Here is a 15,002-nt window from a genome sequence, read left to right on the forward strand (position 1 = left end):
GCCTCTTAGCACAATGCTCAACTCTGGTCTACAGGCAGCATGGAGGCACAGTGCTTAGCACTGCTGCCTCTTGGCGCAGAGGACCCGGGTTCAATCCTGGCCCTGGGTCACTGTCTGTGTGGAGTTTGCACAAAATTCTGCGTGTGTCTGACCACAACAAACCTCAAAAAAGATATGAAAGGTAGGTGAACTGGCCACACTTAATTGCCCCTTAATTGGAAAAAAAGAAAGAATTGGGGACTCTAAATTTATTTAAAAAAATCTCTGATCCACAAAGCAATTTGGTATGGAAAGGTAAGAGAAGTGCAAGAGAAGGAAATGAAGAAAGGAAGCCAGGAAGAAAGGGTGAAAGCCAAGGCAGTCAGCTGAAGACAGGACAAGTCAACATGAACCATTTCCATAACAGAAAAATCACATTGAAAATGATCTTTAATTGTAAAAGAAAGGCAACGGGTAATACTCATTTTAAATACCAACATGTTTGGCAGTCGAGTACCGTTTTAATAGTAAATACATAATGCACTGCTACAATCTGTTACTATTATTTGTACTCATCTAAATAGTCATTTGTACCGCATAGTCACAAAAAAATTAAAACCATCTGTAATCAGGTAAATTTACAGGAAGATACAATTACATAAAAAAGTACTAATTTTTTAAAATCATTGACAACTAAGAATAATCTTGTTTGGGTTTCCTGGATTCTGAACCAATGTCAGTAAATGTACCACACTTCAAGAAACAAGATTCACACTTTAGGTATCGTTTAACATAGAGATGAGATCAAAACCATAAGAAACCATTTGTGTTTGAAATGTTACTTGCAAAAAAAAAAAACTAGAAAAGAATCTCCACTGTACCTCATGACTCACATAGTGAACTGTCCCAAAAACATTTTGATTATGGGTCACACAATTCACCCAGCCTTATGCACGGCAGTATATAGATCAAGTCACCAACGGAGGGATTTTCTAATTGGGCATAAGCGTACTGAACTCAAACTGAATGTACCCATTTTATACACACCTCTCATAAGGATCGGAGTGGACAAGTTGACAAATAAAAGTCACTTCCTTTTGGATTAATAGAAAATGCATGATTAGATGATGTATTACCAAGGTTGGACAGTGAAGTTGACAACACAACTTGACCATGTTGATGCTCACAGAGGACAATGGCAAGGACACGTGAATCTCCAAATCATAAGGTCAGTGAAACCAACTTGCACCAAACCCACACTGAAGTAGATTGGAGGGAGTCCGGGCGGGTTGGGTGTGACACAAATGGATCGCCCGGTAAGGAAATGGATGCTAACCATTGCTGTATTATCCCCGAGTTGTAAAATCGTGAATTGAACACACAGCAAATGAATAGTCCATTTGGTCCAAAAGCTCGTATTGCACAACTCTCCGAACGACAGAACAATTTGCTCTCAGTAGCAGTTTCCTATTGCAGCCCACAACAGCCTGTTATGGAATAGGTGCAAACGGATCTGTAAACTGTTTAAATGCTGAAGATAAAACAATTATTTGGGCAATAGCACAAAAGGGACTTTTGTTTTAAAAATCACATCATTTCAGTTATAATGCATGTTACTACATCCCCCCCTCCCCCAGTTGAAATTCTGTTCATAATCTCCTGAGCCCTGCCACTGTAACATTACTGGCAGCCTCATAAACCCAACTGCAACCTTTATCAAGCTGAAATACACAAACATATGCCCCATCAATGTTCTGAATGGTTTCCCTGTTTCTGATTATCCTAAAAGAATGGGCTCAGTCAGGGTGCTGAATTCGTGGACCTCCATGGGGTTGTAACTATTATGTACCTCAGTGGTCCTGGTGCCAAGGAAAGTGAAAAGCCGTCATGTCCTGATCAAAGTCCAGCAACTCCTGGTGGAAAGGGCATTGGATGAGGACATGATCAGGCGTCGCTATTCAATGGAGGAGCTGCAATTTAAAAATATTTACGTTTCCTAAAAAAACTTCAAACAAGTGATATTTGCTCATTGTAAACAGTTCTCTTTCTCTTCTAACCAGCTACCTTCAATAAATACACATAAATCCCCTTCTTTACTGGAATGTGTTAACTGAACACTTTTGTGCAAATCTGGTGCTTTGCTTTTTGAACCTCTTCCCCTGGTTATTTACTTGGGCGTTAGACCAGAATTTCCTGGTGCTTCACTTTTTGTGGCATATATTCTGCAACCATTTGGCTGAAGCTTCTTCGAACTGTAATTATTTAAACAAAACCTTCTGGGAAATGCAGGGAGAACCAGACAATATACCGGCTAAGCCCAGTCCAGACTGAACAGGTTAAGAATTTAAATAAAGACCGTTTTGTTAAAACAAGTAAGGAAAACTGTGCCAAGTTTCCATCATCCAATATTTTTCTAAAGTCGCCATTCATTATAACTTCCTTTGAAATGTCGATCTACATGTTGCTGTCGAGACCTCAGAATTCGGGTCACTCTAGTGCTGTGAGTTATGGAGAGTGCCCTGAAATATATCAGAGATGAGCTCCCAAGGGGTGCAACTTCAGAAAGGAAGTGAAATGAATCCAGTTTCCTGATTCCTGAAGGCAATGTATAGGTACTGTACAGGGTACTGTATTCCCAACACTGTTGCAATATTGGGCAGCTCCAAAGTGGCCTTCAAGCCTGTCTAAGACATTCCCCATTACTAACCTCACCGTAGCAGCTCAGGGGAGTGTGACCAAAGTCAAAAACCTCCATGGCAGGATGAAAATCGACAGTTCAAAATAAATGCACCAACATTTATGATGAGTTGTTATTTACTACTAGTCTTTGAAAAAAAAATGAATACAAGAGAAATATTCCAATAGTGTAGGCTGCAGCCTTTTGATTGTCAAGTTTTAAGTCTGCCAAATTCAAGTGACGTGTCACATAGCTTTAATGACAGTAGAGTTGGGTGTCTGCATGATCCGTCTTTTGGGTCCATGCATCTGGAACAGCTTTCGGTAGAATTTGGTTAAGAGTCCTTGTCATCTCCAAACTCGTTTTCTGTTAGGCAGCACATCGTCAACTTCTGAGTTTGCAAAGAGAAGACACCTGGGGGGGGGGGGGGGGGGGGGGGGGAAAGAAATGATCAATCAAGCAGTTACTTTTAATAGATCCTATAAACATAAATTATAAAATACATAAACTTCAGCAGATAAAATAGATTTACAGCAGCAGGGCAAGTCAGGCTCATGGTAAATCTTTCATCGCGCGAGATTTGATTTTCCATGAACTTGCGCGATGTTGTCAAGAATTTTAATTTCAACTGAGTAAAAGGGGCCAGAGTAAAAAAGTTTGAACTATCGTTTTGGGAATTTCTATGGAAACAAAAGATTGGGAGGGGTGAAAAATCAGCTAGGAAGCAGACATAAACCAATTTTATCCCCCACTATCTTTGCACTGCAAGTATAAGAAAAGAATATTAAAAATAACAGGAACAATTTTTACTCAGAACGATTATTTTGCAAAAATAGCTTCCCACTTGCAATTAGTGTATCAAGTTCACTTTAAGCGCAGCAAAGACAAAACGTCAATTATATGGGATACAAAAGAGAATGATACTTGGTTCAATACATGGGGGCAAATTCAACCAAAACATTTCTCGGTGTCATTTTGGGCGAGTTTGGCGGGGTGTTTCTCGCCGGCTTTTTGGGTGACACCCCAACTGCTGTACAATCATATTTCGTTGTTTTTTGGGGGCCTTCAGGAATTTCTCCCTGGTCAAACCCACGGTTAGAATTCTTTTCAACATTGGGGAGCTGAACACACCGGCCAGACCGGCTCCTCAGAGATCGGCCGCCATTTTAAAAGGGTGCCCCGATCTCTAAGTGAGCTTGAGGGCCCCCCACCCACTGGCAATGTCATCTAACATACATGTGTACATTGTCCACAACCCCCAAGTGAGGGCACCCTGCTATGGGTTCGCAAGATGTTTGAAGCGTCACGAATCTCGCAAGAGGCCTCGTGTGACCTCGTTGCGTCACCCACGTGGGCGCGATAAGGCCAGTAAACCACACCCATGGTTTACATACAGGATCGCTCCTGCAAAAATCTGTAGCATCAAATCTACAGAAGCAGCTTTCTACAATTACTGTGCACACTTTGCATGAAGACTGCTACTTCAACTAACACATTTGCAATTCAATCACAGTGCCTGAAAAAATAAATTCTAATTGGCTGTCTCACCACCAGTGATGCACAGTTGGATGTGATTCAGGGTTCCTGTATAATCTTAAAAGAAGAAAAAGACAGATGGAGGGGATTTAGGTTGGGAATTCCAGATCTTAGGGCCTAGGCAGCTGAAAGCATGGGTGACAATGACGAAGCAATGAAATTTGGAGATGAACAAGAGACCAGGTTGAGCACTGAGATCTCACGGGATTGTGGCCGTGAATAGGGAGAAGCGAGACCTTGAAGGGATTTGGAAACCAGGATTAGAATTTTAGAATTGAGGTATTGTTTGACCAGGAGCCAACGCAGATCTGCATACAGGTGGGTGATTATTGAACAGGATTTGGTACAAGTTAGGAAATGAGCAGCAGAATTTTGGATGAGCTCAACTTCATGATGTATGCATGCAAGGTGGGAGGCTCATCAGCAGAGCATTGGAATAGTGGAGTCTAGAGGTAACAAGGTAAAATTGGTCTATAATCTTGATAGTTCAGAAAAGGTGATCTCATGGAAACATATAACATTCCTTTTTTTAAATAAATTTAGAGTACCCAATTCATTTTTTCCAATTAAAGGGCAAATTTAGCGTGGCCAATCCACCTACCCTGTACATCTTTGGTTTGTGGGGACGAAACCCACGCAAACACGGGGAGAATGTGCAAACTCCACACGGACAGTGACTCAGAGCCGGGATCGAACCTAGGACCTCAGCGCCGTGAGACAGCAGTGCTAACCATTGCGCCACCATGCTGCCCATATAACATTCTTTTACAACTCGACAGGATGGATGCCAAGAAGGTGTTTCCACTGTTTGGGGAGTTTAGAAATAGAGGGCATAGCCTCACGAGAAGGACCAATTACGGTTATGATGCAAATGATTCAAAACAAACCTGTTGGACTTTAACCTGATGTTGTAAGACTTCTTACTGTGATTAGTTTGATGTCTACCAAGCAAGGTCACCAACCCCTCCTGAGGATGGGGCTACAGTGCAGAAAGACTTGTGCTAATGCATGCAGACATCAATAATTGCCTCAGCGATTTAACAGGGGAAGAGTTGCGGGCATTTCACTGTTGGGTGCCCCATGAGTGATTTCCAGTCTTGGTTCAGGAACCATTCCCCCACTTATACCATAGTTCCGATGGGAAAATCGGTTCCAACTTACGATGTTTGACTTACAATGCGGTTTTTAGGATTGCCAGTTATGTCGCAAGTCTGAGGACTGCCTGCACAGGCAAACTGAAGGATTTACCTGTGGCTTCTGCCTTCCTCAGTACAGAAAATTCGAAACCATTCCCTACTAAACATCTCACACACACACAAACAGCTGCGTTACTTGAATATAGCAATTAGATATTAAAACCCTCAGATTCATTGTGCCAATAACCTGAGTTCAGCAGGAGCACTAATGACGTACAAATCACAGTAAATTTAGCAATACTAATCCATTTCCTCCATTGCCCAAACATGCCAGATTCTCCCAATCAGGCTATACAATATTAATAAGATAACGTATGGAGCACAATAGATACAAGGACATGAACAACTGTAAGTATCTCTGGAACTTACGTAATAGTTTTTCAAGGCACTTGGGTCGCTTCTCCGAGGAGAGGTGTACACAGAAAAAGTAGACTGGAGCTCCTGAGAGTGCAACAGCAATCCCAATTAGGGAGTTGACAGTGTCGCTGTAAAGGGGCATCACCACAAGGAACAAGCTGCACAGGCAGTACACAATCGGAAAAAACAAGCTGAGCTGGAAAACAAATTGCAAGTAATAAAATTATAAATGATTGCAAATGAGAAGAGAAGCGTATTATGTCCAGCATGTCTCTTTATTGAGTAGTACCTTGGGTTGTCTTTTTGTTCTTGGTGTTCTTTTTTCAGAAAAAGGGTTTAACTAATTTCCCGCCTGCCACACTTCACATCATCATTTCGCATTTGAAGTCACCAATAAAAATTGACAATTGTTCATTGCTCATGTCAGTTCTCTATTTAAGAAAGGTGTGACAGAGAAACGAGAGAAGTCTAGACCAGTTATCCCAATATCTGTTGTCGGGGAATTATTAGAGTCTAGAACTAAGGAGGTGATGAAATATCTCAAAGACTTTCAGCTGATCAGATGAGGTTAGTATGGATTTGTAAAAGATGGTCATATCTGGCTAAAGTAGCGGACAGGGGATTATCTATACATAGTATTTACATGGACTTTCAGAGGGCATTTGATAAAGTCCCTCAAATGCCTTTTGTTAGCTAAAGTTGAATGGGACAGAAGGCAAATAATCAACATAATTAAGAAATTCGCAGAGCACCAGGAAACAGGACATAGGGATAATGGGTAGGTACTCGATTTTACAGGATGTATCCAGTGGTGTCTGACAAGGATCGATGTTGGGGACTCAACTATTTACTTTATTCATTAACGACTTTGATGTTGGGATAGAAAACCAGATATTCAGTTTTCATAATGATATTGTAAGTTGTGTAGATGGAAGGATAAAAGAAACAAATTAATGTTAATAAATACATTGAATGGGCTAACTGTGATAAATTGCAATGTAGGCAAACGTGAGATCACCTAAAGAACGATAGAAAAGAATACTTTCCAACTGGGGGTGAAAAGGTAGAAACAATGGCCATCCTAAAACACTACCTTCTTCCATAAGTGGGAGCCAGTGGCACAGTGGTATTATCGCTAGACTAGTATTCCAGAGACCCAGAGTAATGCTCTGGGGACCCGAGTTTGAATCCCCCACATTGCAGATGGTGAAATCTGAATTCAGTAAAAAATCTGGACTTAAAAATCCAATGATGACCATGAAGTCATTGTCGATTGTCATAAAAACCCATTTGGTTCACGAATGCCCTTTGGGGAAGAAAATGTGTTGTCTCACCTAGTCTGGCCTATATGTAACTCCAGATCCATAGTAATAAAGGATGGGAAATAAATGTTGGCTTAGCCAACGATACCCACTTCCCAGGAATGAATAAAAGGAAAAGTTGAGAATCCTTCTCAGTAATTTTTTTTTTTTTTTTTAAATATGTTTATTCAAAGTTTTTCCAACAAAAATTTTCAACCAATTAAACCCCCCCCACCCCGTAACAGAAAAGAAAAAGAGAAAGAACAGAACAAAACATAAACATATCAATCCAACATGATACAGAACTTGTACAATGGGTTCCTCCCGCCCATATTAACACTCCCATATGTTTATGTTTTTCCTTTTTCAAGTGCCCCTAGGAAAAACCCCATTCCCCGCCCACCCATATATCCGCCCCCGCCCCCCCCCCTCCCCCCTCCCCCTCCCTGGGTTGTTGCTGCTGCTGACCAACCTCATTCTAACGCTCCGCGAGATAGTCTAGGAACGGTTGCCACCACCTGAAGAACCCCTGCACAGACCCTCGCAAGGCAAACTTTATCCTCTCCAGCTTGATGAACCCTGCCATGTCATTTATCCAGGCTTCCACACTGGGGGGCTTCACGTCTTTCCATAATAGCAAGATCCTCCGCCGGGCTACCAGGGACGCAAAGGCCAGGATACCGGCCTCTTTCGCCTCCTGCACTCCCGGCTCGTCCGCCACCCCAAATAGTGCCAGCCCCCAACTCGGCTTGACCTGGACTTTCACCACCTTGGACATAGTCCTCGCGAAACCCCTCCAGAACCCATCCAGTGCCGGGCACGACCAGAACATGGGGGCGTGATTTGCCGGGCTTCCTGAGCACCTCCCGCATCTGTCCTCCACCCCAAAGAACCTACTCATCCTCGCCCCTGTCATATGCGCTCTGTGAATAACCTTAAACTGTATCAGGCTAAGCCTGGCACACGAGGAAGTGGAATTAACCCTACTCAGGGCATCAGCCCACAGACCCTCTTCAATCTCCTCCCCCAACTCCTCCTCCCACTTGCCCTTCAGCTCCTCTACCGAAGTCTCCTCCTCTTCTTTCATCTCCTGATATATCGCCGAAACCTTGCCTTCTCCGACCCATACACCCAAAATCACCCTGTCCTGAGTCCCCTGTGCCGGGAGCAACGGGAATTCCCTCACCTGCCGCCTCACAATCGTCCTCACTTGCATGTACCTGAACGCATTTCACGGGGGTAACCCAAACTTCTCCTCCAGCGCCCCTAGGCTCGCAAAAGTCCCATCTATAAACAGGTCCCCCATCCTTCTGATCCCTGCCCGATGCCAGCTCTGAAACTCCCCGTCCATCCTTCCTGGGACAAACCGATGGTTATCCCTGATCGGGGACCACACCGAGGCTCCCATCTCACCCCTGTGTCGTCTCCACTGCCCCCAGATCTTTAGTGTTGCCGCCACCACCGGACTCGTGGTGTACCTTGTCGGCGAGAGCGGCAGCGGTGCCGTCACCAGCACCCTCAGGCTCGTTCCTTTGCAGGACACCATCTCCAACCTCTTCCATGCCGCCCCCTCTCCCTCTATTACCCACTTACGGATCATCGTCACGTTGGCTGCCCAATAGTAGCCACCCAGATTCGGCAACGCCAGCCCTCCTCTGTCCCTCCTTACCCTCGGGTCTTGTTTGCCCACACAAAACCCATGATGCTCCTACCTACCCGCTTAAAAAAGGCCTTGGTAATCATAATAGGAAGGCACTGGAACACAAAAAGAATCCTCGGGAGGACCATCATTTTAATCGACTGCACCCTACCCGCTAGTGAGAGTGGCAGCATATCCCATCTTTTAAAATCCTCCTCCATCTGCTCCACCAGCCGCGTCAAATTAAGTTTGTGCAGGGCCCCCCAACTCCTAGCTACCTGGATCCACAAGTACCGAAAGCTCCTTTCCGCCCTCCTCAACGGTAGGTCGTCTATCCCTCTTCCCTGGTCCCCTGGATGCACCACGAAGAGCTCACTTTTCCCTACATTGAGCTTATAGCCCGAGAAGTCCCCAAACTCCCTTAGGATCTGCATGACCTCCACCATCCCCTCCACTGGATCTGCCACATGCAGCAACAGGTTGTCCGCATACAGTGACACCCGATGCTCCTCTCCCCCTCGGACCACCCCCTCCATTTCCTGGACTCCCTTAATGCCATGGCCAAAGGCTCAATTGCTAATGCAAACAACAGGGGGGACAGGGGGCACCCCTGCCTCATCCCTCGATACAGCCGAAAATACTCCGACCTCCGCCGATTCATTACCACACTCGACACCGGGGCTCAATATAGGAGCTTAACCCAACTGATAAACCCCTCCCCAAACCCAAACCTCCGCAACACTCCCCAGAGATACTCCCACTCCACTCGGTCAAAGGCCTTCTCCGCGCCCATAGCTGCCACTATCTCCGCCTCTCCCTCCACCGATGGCATCATAATCATGTTTAGGAGCCACCGCACATTGGTGTTTAGCTGCCTGCCCTTTACAAATCCCGTCTGGTCCTCGTGGATCACCCCCGGGACACAGTCCTCAATCCTCGTAGCCAGCACTTTTGCCAGCAATTTAGCATCCACATTAAGGAGCAAAATTGGCCTATATGACCCACATTGCAGTGGGTCCTTGTCCCGCTTCAGGATCAGAAAAATCAGCGCCCCGGACATTGTCGGGGACAGACCCTTGCCTCACTGAAAGTCCTCACTAGCAACGGGGCTAACAGGTCCGCATACTTCCTGTAAAACTCAACCGGGAACCCATCTGGCCCCGGGGCCTTCCCTGCCTGCATGCTCCCCAGTCCTTTAACCAGCTCCTCCAACCCAATTGGCGCCCCCAAACCAGCCACCTCCTGCTCCTCCACCCTCGGGAACCTCAGTTGATCCAAAAATCGTCGCATCCCCTCTTCCCCCGCTGGGGGCGGAGATCTGTACAGCTCCTCATAAAAGGCCTTAAATGCCTCATTTACTTTCACCGCACTCCGCACCGTAGTTCCCCTGCCATCCTTGACTCCACCTATCTCCCTCGCTGCCATCCTCTTACGAAGCTGATGTGCCAGCATCCGGCTCGCCTTCTCCCCATACTCGTACGTCGCCCCTGTGCTTTCCTCCATTGTCAGTGGTCAACAGGTCGAATTCCGTCTGGAGACTTCGCCGCTCCCTAAGTAGTCCCTCTTCAGGGGCCTCTGCATATCTCCTGTCCACTCTTAGGATCTCCCCCACTAACCTCTCCCTTCTCCCTGTGAGCCCTGATGGAGATTAACTCTCCCCTGACCACCGCCTTCAGCGCCTCCCATACTACCCCCACCTGCACCTCCCCATTGTCGTTGGCCTCCAAATACCTTTCAATGCATCCCCGTACCCTCCGGCACACCTCCTCATCCGCCAGTAATCCCACATCCAGACGCCACAGCGGGCGTTGGTCCCTTTCCTCTCCCAACTCCAGCTCCACCCAGTGCGGGGCGTGGTCTGAGATGGCTATGGCCGAGCACTCCGTTCCCTCCATTTTCGGGATCAGCGCCCTGCTCAAAACAAAAAAAATCTATCCGGGAGTAGGCTTTGTGTACGTGGGAAAAAAAAGAAAAATCCCTGGCCAGGGGCCTAGCAAATCTCCACGGATCTACTCCCCCCATCTGGTCCATATACCCCCTAAGCACCTTGGCCGCAGCCGGCCTCTTCCCGTCCTAGATCTGGAACGATCTAATGCTGGGTCCAACACCGTGTTGAAATCCCCCCCCCCATTATCAAGCATCAAGCGTCCTACCTCCAGGTCCAGAATGCGCCCCAACATACGCTTCATAAATCCAGCATCGTCCCAGTTCGGGGCGTATACGTTTACCAATACCACCCACGCCCCCTGCAACCTACCGCTCACCATCACGTATCGACCTCCATTGTCCACTACAATATTCTTGGCCTCAAACGACACCCGCTTCCCCACCAGTATTGCCACCCCTCTGTTCTTCGCATCCAGCCCCGAATGGAATACCTGTCCTACCCATCCCTTTCTTAAGCTGACCTGGTCTGCCACCTTCAAATGTGTCTCCTGAAGCATGACCACGTCTGTTCAGTCCCTTTAGGTGCGCGAACACTCGGGCCCTCTTGACTGGCCCATTCAGGCCCCTCACATTCCACGTTATCAGCCGGATTGTGGGGCTTTCCCCCCCTGCCGACTAGCCATCTCCTTTTCTAGGCCAGTCCCATGCCCGCGGCTCCCACACCCTCCAGTCCCCCAGATGGGGGACCCCCGCCCCGACCACCTCTTCTGTTTCCAGTTCCCCCTCGGCCAATGCAGCAGCAACCCTATTTCCCCCCCTCTCCGCTCGATCCATATCTAGCTCTGTTGCTCCCCCCATAACACTCCCGTAAGTCAGCTGACACCTGCTGACCCCGGCCTCCCCCGCCATCCCATTGACCCCCCCCACCCCGTGTGGGAATCCTCCCCCTCCCCAGCAATCAGTGTGCGCTCCTCCACCCCCCCCCCCTCCGTCCTTCCCTAGCGCGGGGAAAAGCCCGCACTTTCCTGAGCCAGCCCCGCCCCCTCTGGCGCAGCTCCTGTTGCGGCCTTATCCCAAATCCCCCATCCCCGGGCCTCCCCTCTCTCCAGCACCGGCGCCCACATTCTCTCACAGTCTCCCCATCAGATCTTTTCCTCCATCCCCATCCATCACCCAACCCGTGGAACATTCCCTATGCATAGTTAAAACCCTGTATACAACCGATATCCTCCCCACCACCACAGACCCTCAGTTTGAGTCCAACTTTTCAGTTTGTATGAAGGTCCAAGCCTCCTCAGACGTTTCAAAGTAGTGGTGTCGATCCTGAAATGTGACCCACAATCGCGCTGGCTGCAGCATTCCGAATCTCACCCCCTTCCTATGTAGCACCGCCTTAGCCCGATTAAAACCAGCTCTCTTCTTTGCCACCTCCGTACTCCAGTCCTGATAGATTCGGATCTCCGTATTCTCCCACCTGCTGCTCCGCTCTTTCTTGGCCCATCTCAAGACACACTCTCTGTCCACGAAACGATGAAATCTCACTACTACCGCCCTTGGCGGCTCGTTGGCCTTGGGTCTCCTCGCCAGGACTCGATGAGCCCCATCTAACTCCAGGGGACTCGGAGAGGCCTCCGCACCCATCAGCGAACTGAGCATCGTGCTCACGTATGCCCCGGCATCGGCCCCCTCCACCCCTTCAGGGAGACCCAGAACCCGAAGATTCTTCCTCTTCGACCTGTTCTCCAGGTCCTCGAATCTTTCCGCCCACCTCTTGTGAGCGCCTCGTGCGCCTCCATCTTCACCGCCAGGCCCAAGATCTCGTCCTCGTTCTCTGCGGCTTTTTCCCGCACCTCCCGGATCTCCGCCCCGTGGGCCTTCTGGGTCTCCTTTAGCCCCTCGATCGCCGTCAGCATTGGCGCCAGCACTTCTTTCTTAAGCTCCTCCACACAGCGCCTGAGAAACTCCTGTTGCTCCGGCCCCCATGCCGCTCGATCTCCGCCCTCCGCCATCTTGTTTTTTCTCCCTCGCTTCTTTCGCTGCTCCAAAACCGTTTTGACCACTCCACATCTGGTCCACTCCATATACTATGGAGGGGGGACCTTGCTCTCACCTTCCCACATGGGAAGTCGTCGAAAAATTACCGTTGGGGCTCCTCTGGAGAGCCCAAAAGTCCGTTTTAGCGGGAGCCGCCGAAATGTGCGGCTTAGCTCCGCATAGCCGCAACCGGAAGTCCTTCTCAGTAATTTTCCTGAGATCAGAAGTGTCAGCCTGTAGACTGTGCTCCAAAACTAGCCATGCTGTTTCAGCTAAAATACCACATTAACAGCCTTCCCTCTATCATAAGATCACAAGTAAGGCTGTTTGCTAAGGATTTGCAGTGCCCAGTTCTAATTACATTTCTCAGAAAATGAAGTACTACATTCCCACATATAAGCAATCACTTGGACAACATTCATGTTTTGGCTGATAAGTAACAAACAACATTTGAAGCACTCAATTTGGAAAATGTATCTTAGAGGATAAGTACATAGTGTGTGTATGCAGGACAGTTTCTTAGAATGAATCAGGGAACAGGCTATTTTAGACCTGGCAATGTGTAATGAGACAGGATTGATTAATGATACGTCTAGGTATCAATGATCGTAACATGATAGAATTTTACATTCAGTTTGAGAGAATTTTACATTCAGTTTGAGAGTGAGAAATCTGGGTCTGAAACTAGTATTTTAACATCAAAGGCAATCATAAGGATATGAAGACAAATTTGGTTTGAAGTGTAATGGGAAAATAAGTTAAAAGGTAAGACAGTAGAGAAGCAGTAGCAGACATTGAACAAAATATTTCATAACTCTCAACAAAGATATATTCATTGAGAAATAAAGATTCCACAAGAAACAGGTACCATCTGTAGCTAACTGCAGGTGGTATCAAATTGGAAGAAAATACATGAAATGCCCCAATGTTCAGTGGTGGCCCAGAAGGTTGGGAAGATTGGAGTAGAAGAGAAAATAATAAGATATAAAAAACAGCTTCTACAAGTATGGAAAAAGGAAAAGAGTAGCTAAAGGTGAGAGTAGGGAAATAATGATGAGAAACAAGGAAATGGCAGAGGTTTGTAAAAAGTATTTTCTATTTGTCTCTGCAATAGAAGGCATAACAGGCATCCCAAGAATAGTAGAAAAGCATGGGACAAAAAGGAAAGATGATCTTCGAATATTCATGATCACTAGAGAAAACGTGTCAGGAAAACTAATGGGATACTAGGCTGCCAGGCCTCCTGGGTCTGATAGCCTGCATGCTACGACCTTAAAATAAATGGCTGAGGTGATAGTGGATGCATTTGGTGTAATCTTCCAAAATTCCCTAGATTCTGGAAAGGGGCAAATATAATACTATTCTACAAGAAATGAGGGAGACAATGAGCCAGTTAGTTCATTGGGAAAATGCGAGAATCGTCTATTAAAGGAAGTAGTAGAAGGACATTTAGAAAATCCATGATACAATCAGAGTCAACATGATATCATGGGAGGCCATTAAGCCCATCGAGTCTGCACCCACCCGCCGAAAGAAGACCCTACATAGGACCACTCCCCTCGCCCTATCCCCATAACCTCACCTAACCTTTTTTGGACATTAAGGGGCAATTTTATCATGGCCAATCCAGCTGACCTGCACATCTTTGGACTGAGAGAGGAAACCCACGCAGACACAGGGAGAAAGTCCAAACTCCGCACATACACTTATCCAAGGCCAGAATTGAACCTAGGTACCTGGCACCATTAGGCAGCAGTGCTAACCAATGCACCACAGTGCCTCCCTTAACAAGACATGGTGATATGGTGAAAGGGAAATTGTGTTTGTCAAACTTAAGAGCTTTTGAGGATGTAACAAAGAGGGCTGATAAAGGGATACCAGAAGAAGTACTGTTTTAGGATTCCAAAAGTCATTTGATAAGGTGCCACATAAAAGGCAATGCACGATAAGAACTCAGTGTTGGGGATGATATAGTAGCATGATTGAAGGATTGACTAAATAACAGGATCGGGATAAATGGATCATTTTTAAGTGGCAAACACTCTATAGTAGAGTGCCACAGGCTGGTGCACTCGGCCACTTCTGATCCATATTAATGACTTGATGAAGGGATTGACCGCATTGTGGCCAAATGTACTGATGATTCAAAGATATGGAAGAAAGCAAGTTTTTTTTTAAAGTTGAGTACCCAATTCGTTTTTGTTTCTAAGGAGCAATTTAGTGAGGCCAATCCACTTACCCAGTACATGATTGGGGGTTGTGGGGGTGAGACCCACGCAGACATGGGGAGAATGTGCAAGCTCTACACGGACAGTGACCCGGCACCGGGATCGAACCCGAGTCCTTGGCTCCGTAAGGCAACAGTGCTAACCACTGCGCCACCATGCCGCCCATCA

General features: G+C 46.8%; 1 protein-coding gene across 4 annotated transcripts in view; it reads right to left on the reverse strand.

Moving 5' to 3' along the window:
• Positions 1-411: 411 nt before the first annotated feature.
• LOC140425403 (Y+L amino acid transporter 2) overlaps positions 412-15,002 on the reverse strand; it is a 136,124-nt gene continuing 121,533 nt past the window's right edge. For all 4 annotated transcript variants that reach the window (XM_072509648.1, XM_072509645.1, XM_072509647.1 and 1 more), the window contains 2 exons: positions 5,758-5,941; positions 412-3,070 (listed from right to left, as the gene is read on the reverse strand). In XM_072509648.1, the coding sequence (XP_072365749.1) occupies positions 2,991-3,070; positions 5,758-5,941 (264 nt within the window). In that variant the 3' untranslated portion in view covers positions 412-2,990. The remainder of the gene's footprint in view (positions 3,071-5,757; positions 5,942-15,002) is intronic.

This window comes from Scyliorhinus torazame, chromosome 6, assembly GCF_047496885.1.
Source record: "Scyliorhinus torazame isolate Kashiwa2021f chromosome 6, sScyTor2.1, whole genome shotgun sequence".
Taxonomy (NCBI): Eukaryota; Metazoa; Chordata; class Chondrichthyes; order Carcharhiniformes; family Scyliorhinidae; genus Scyliorhinus; species Scyliorhinus torazame.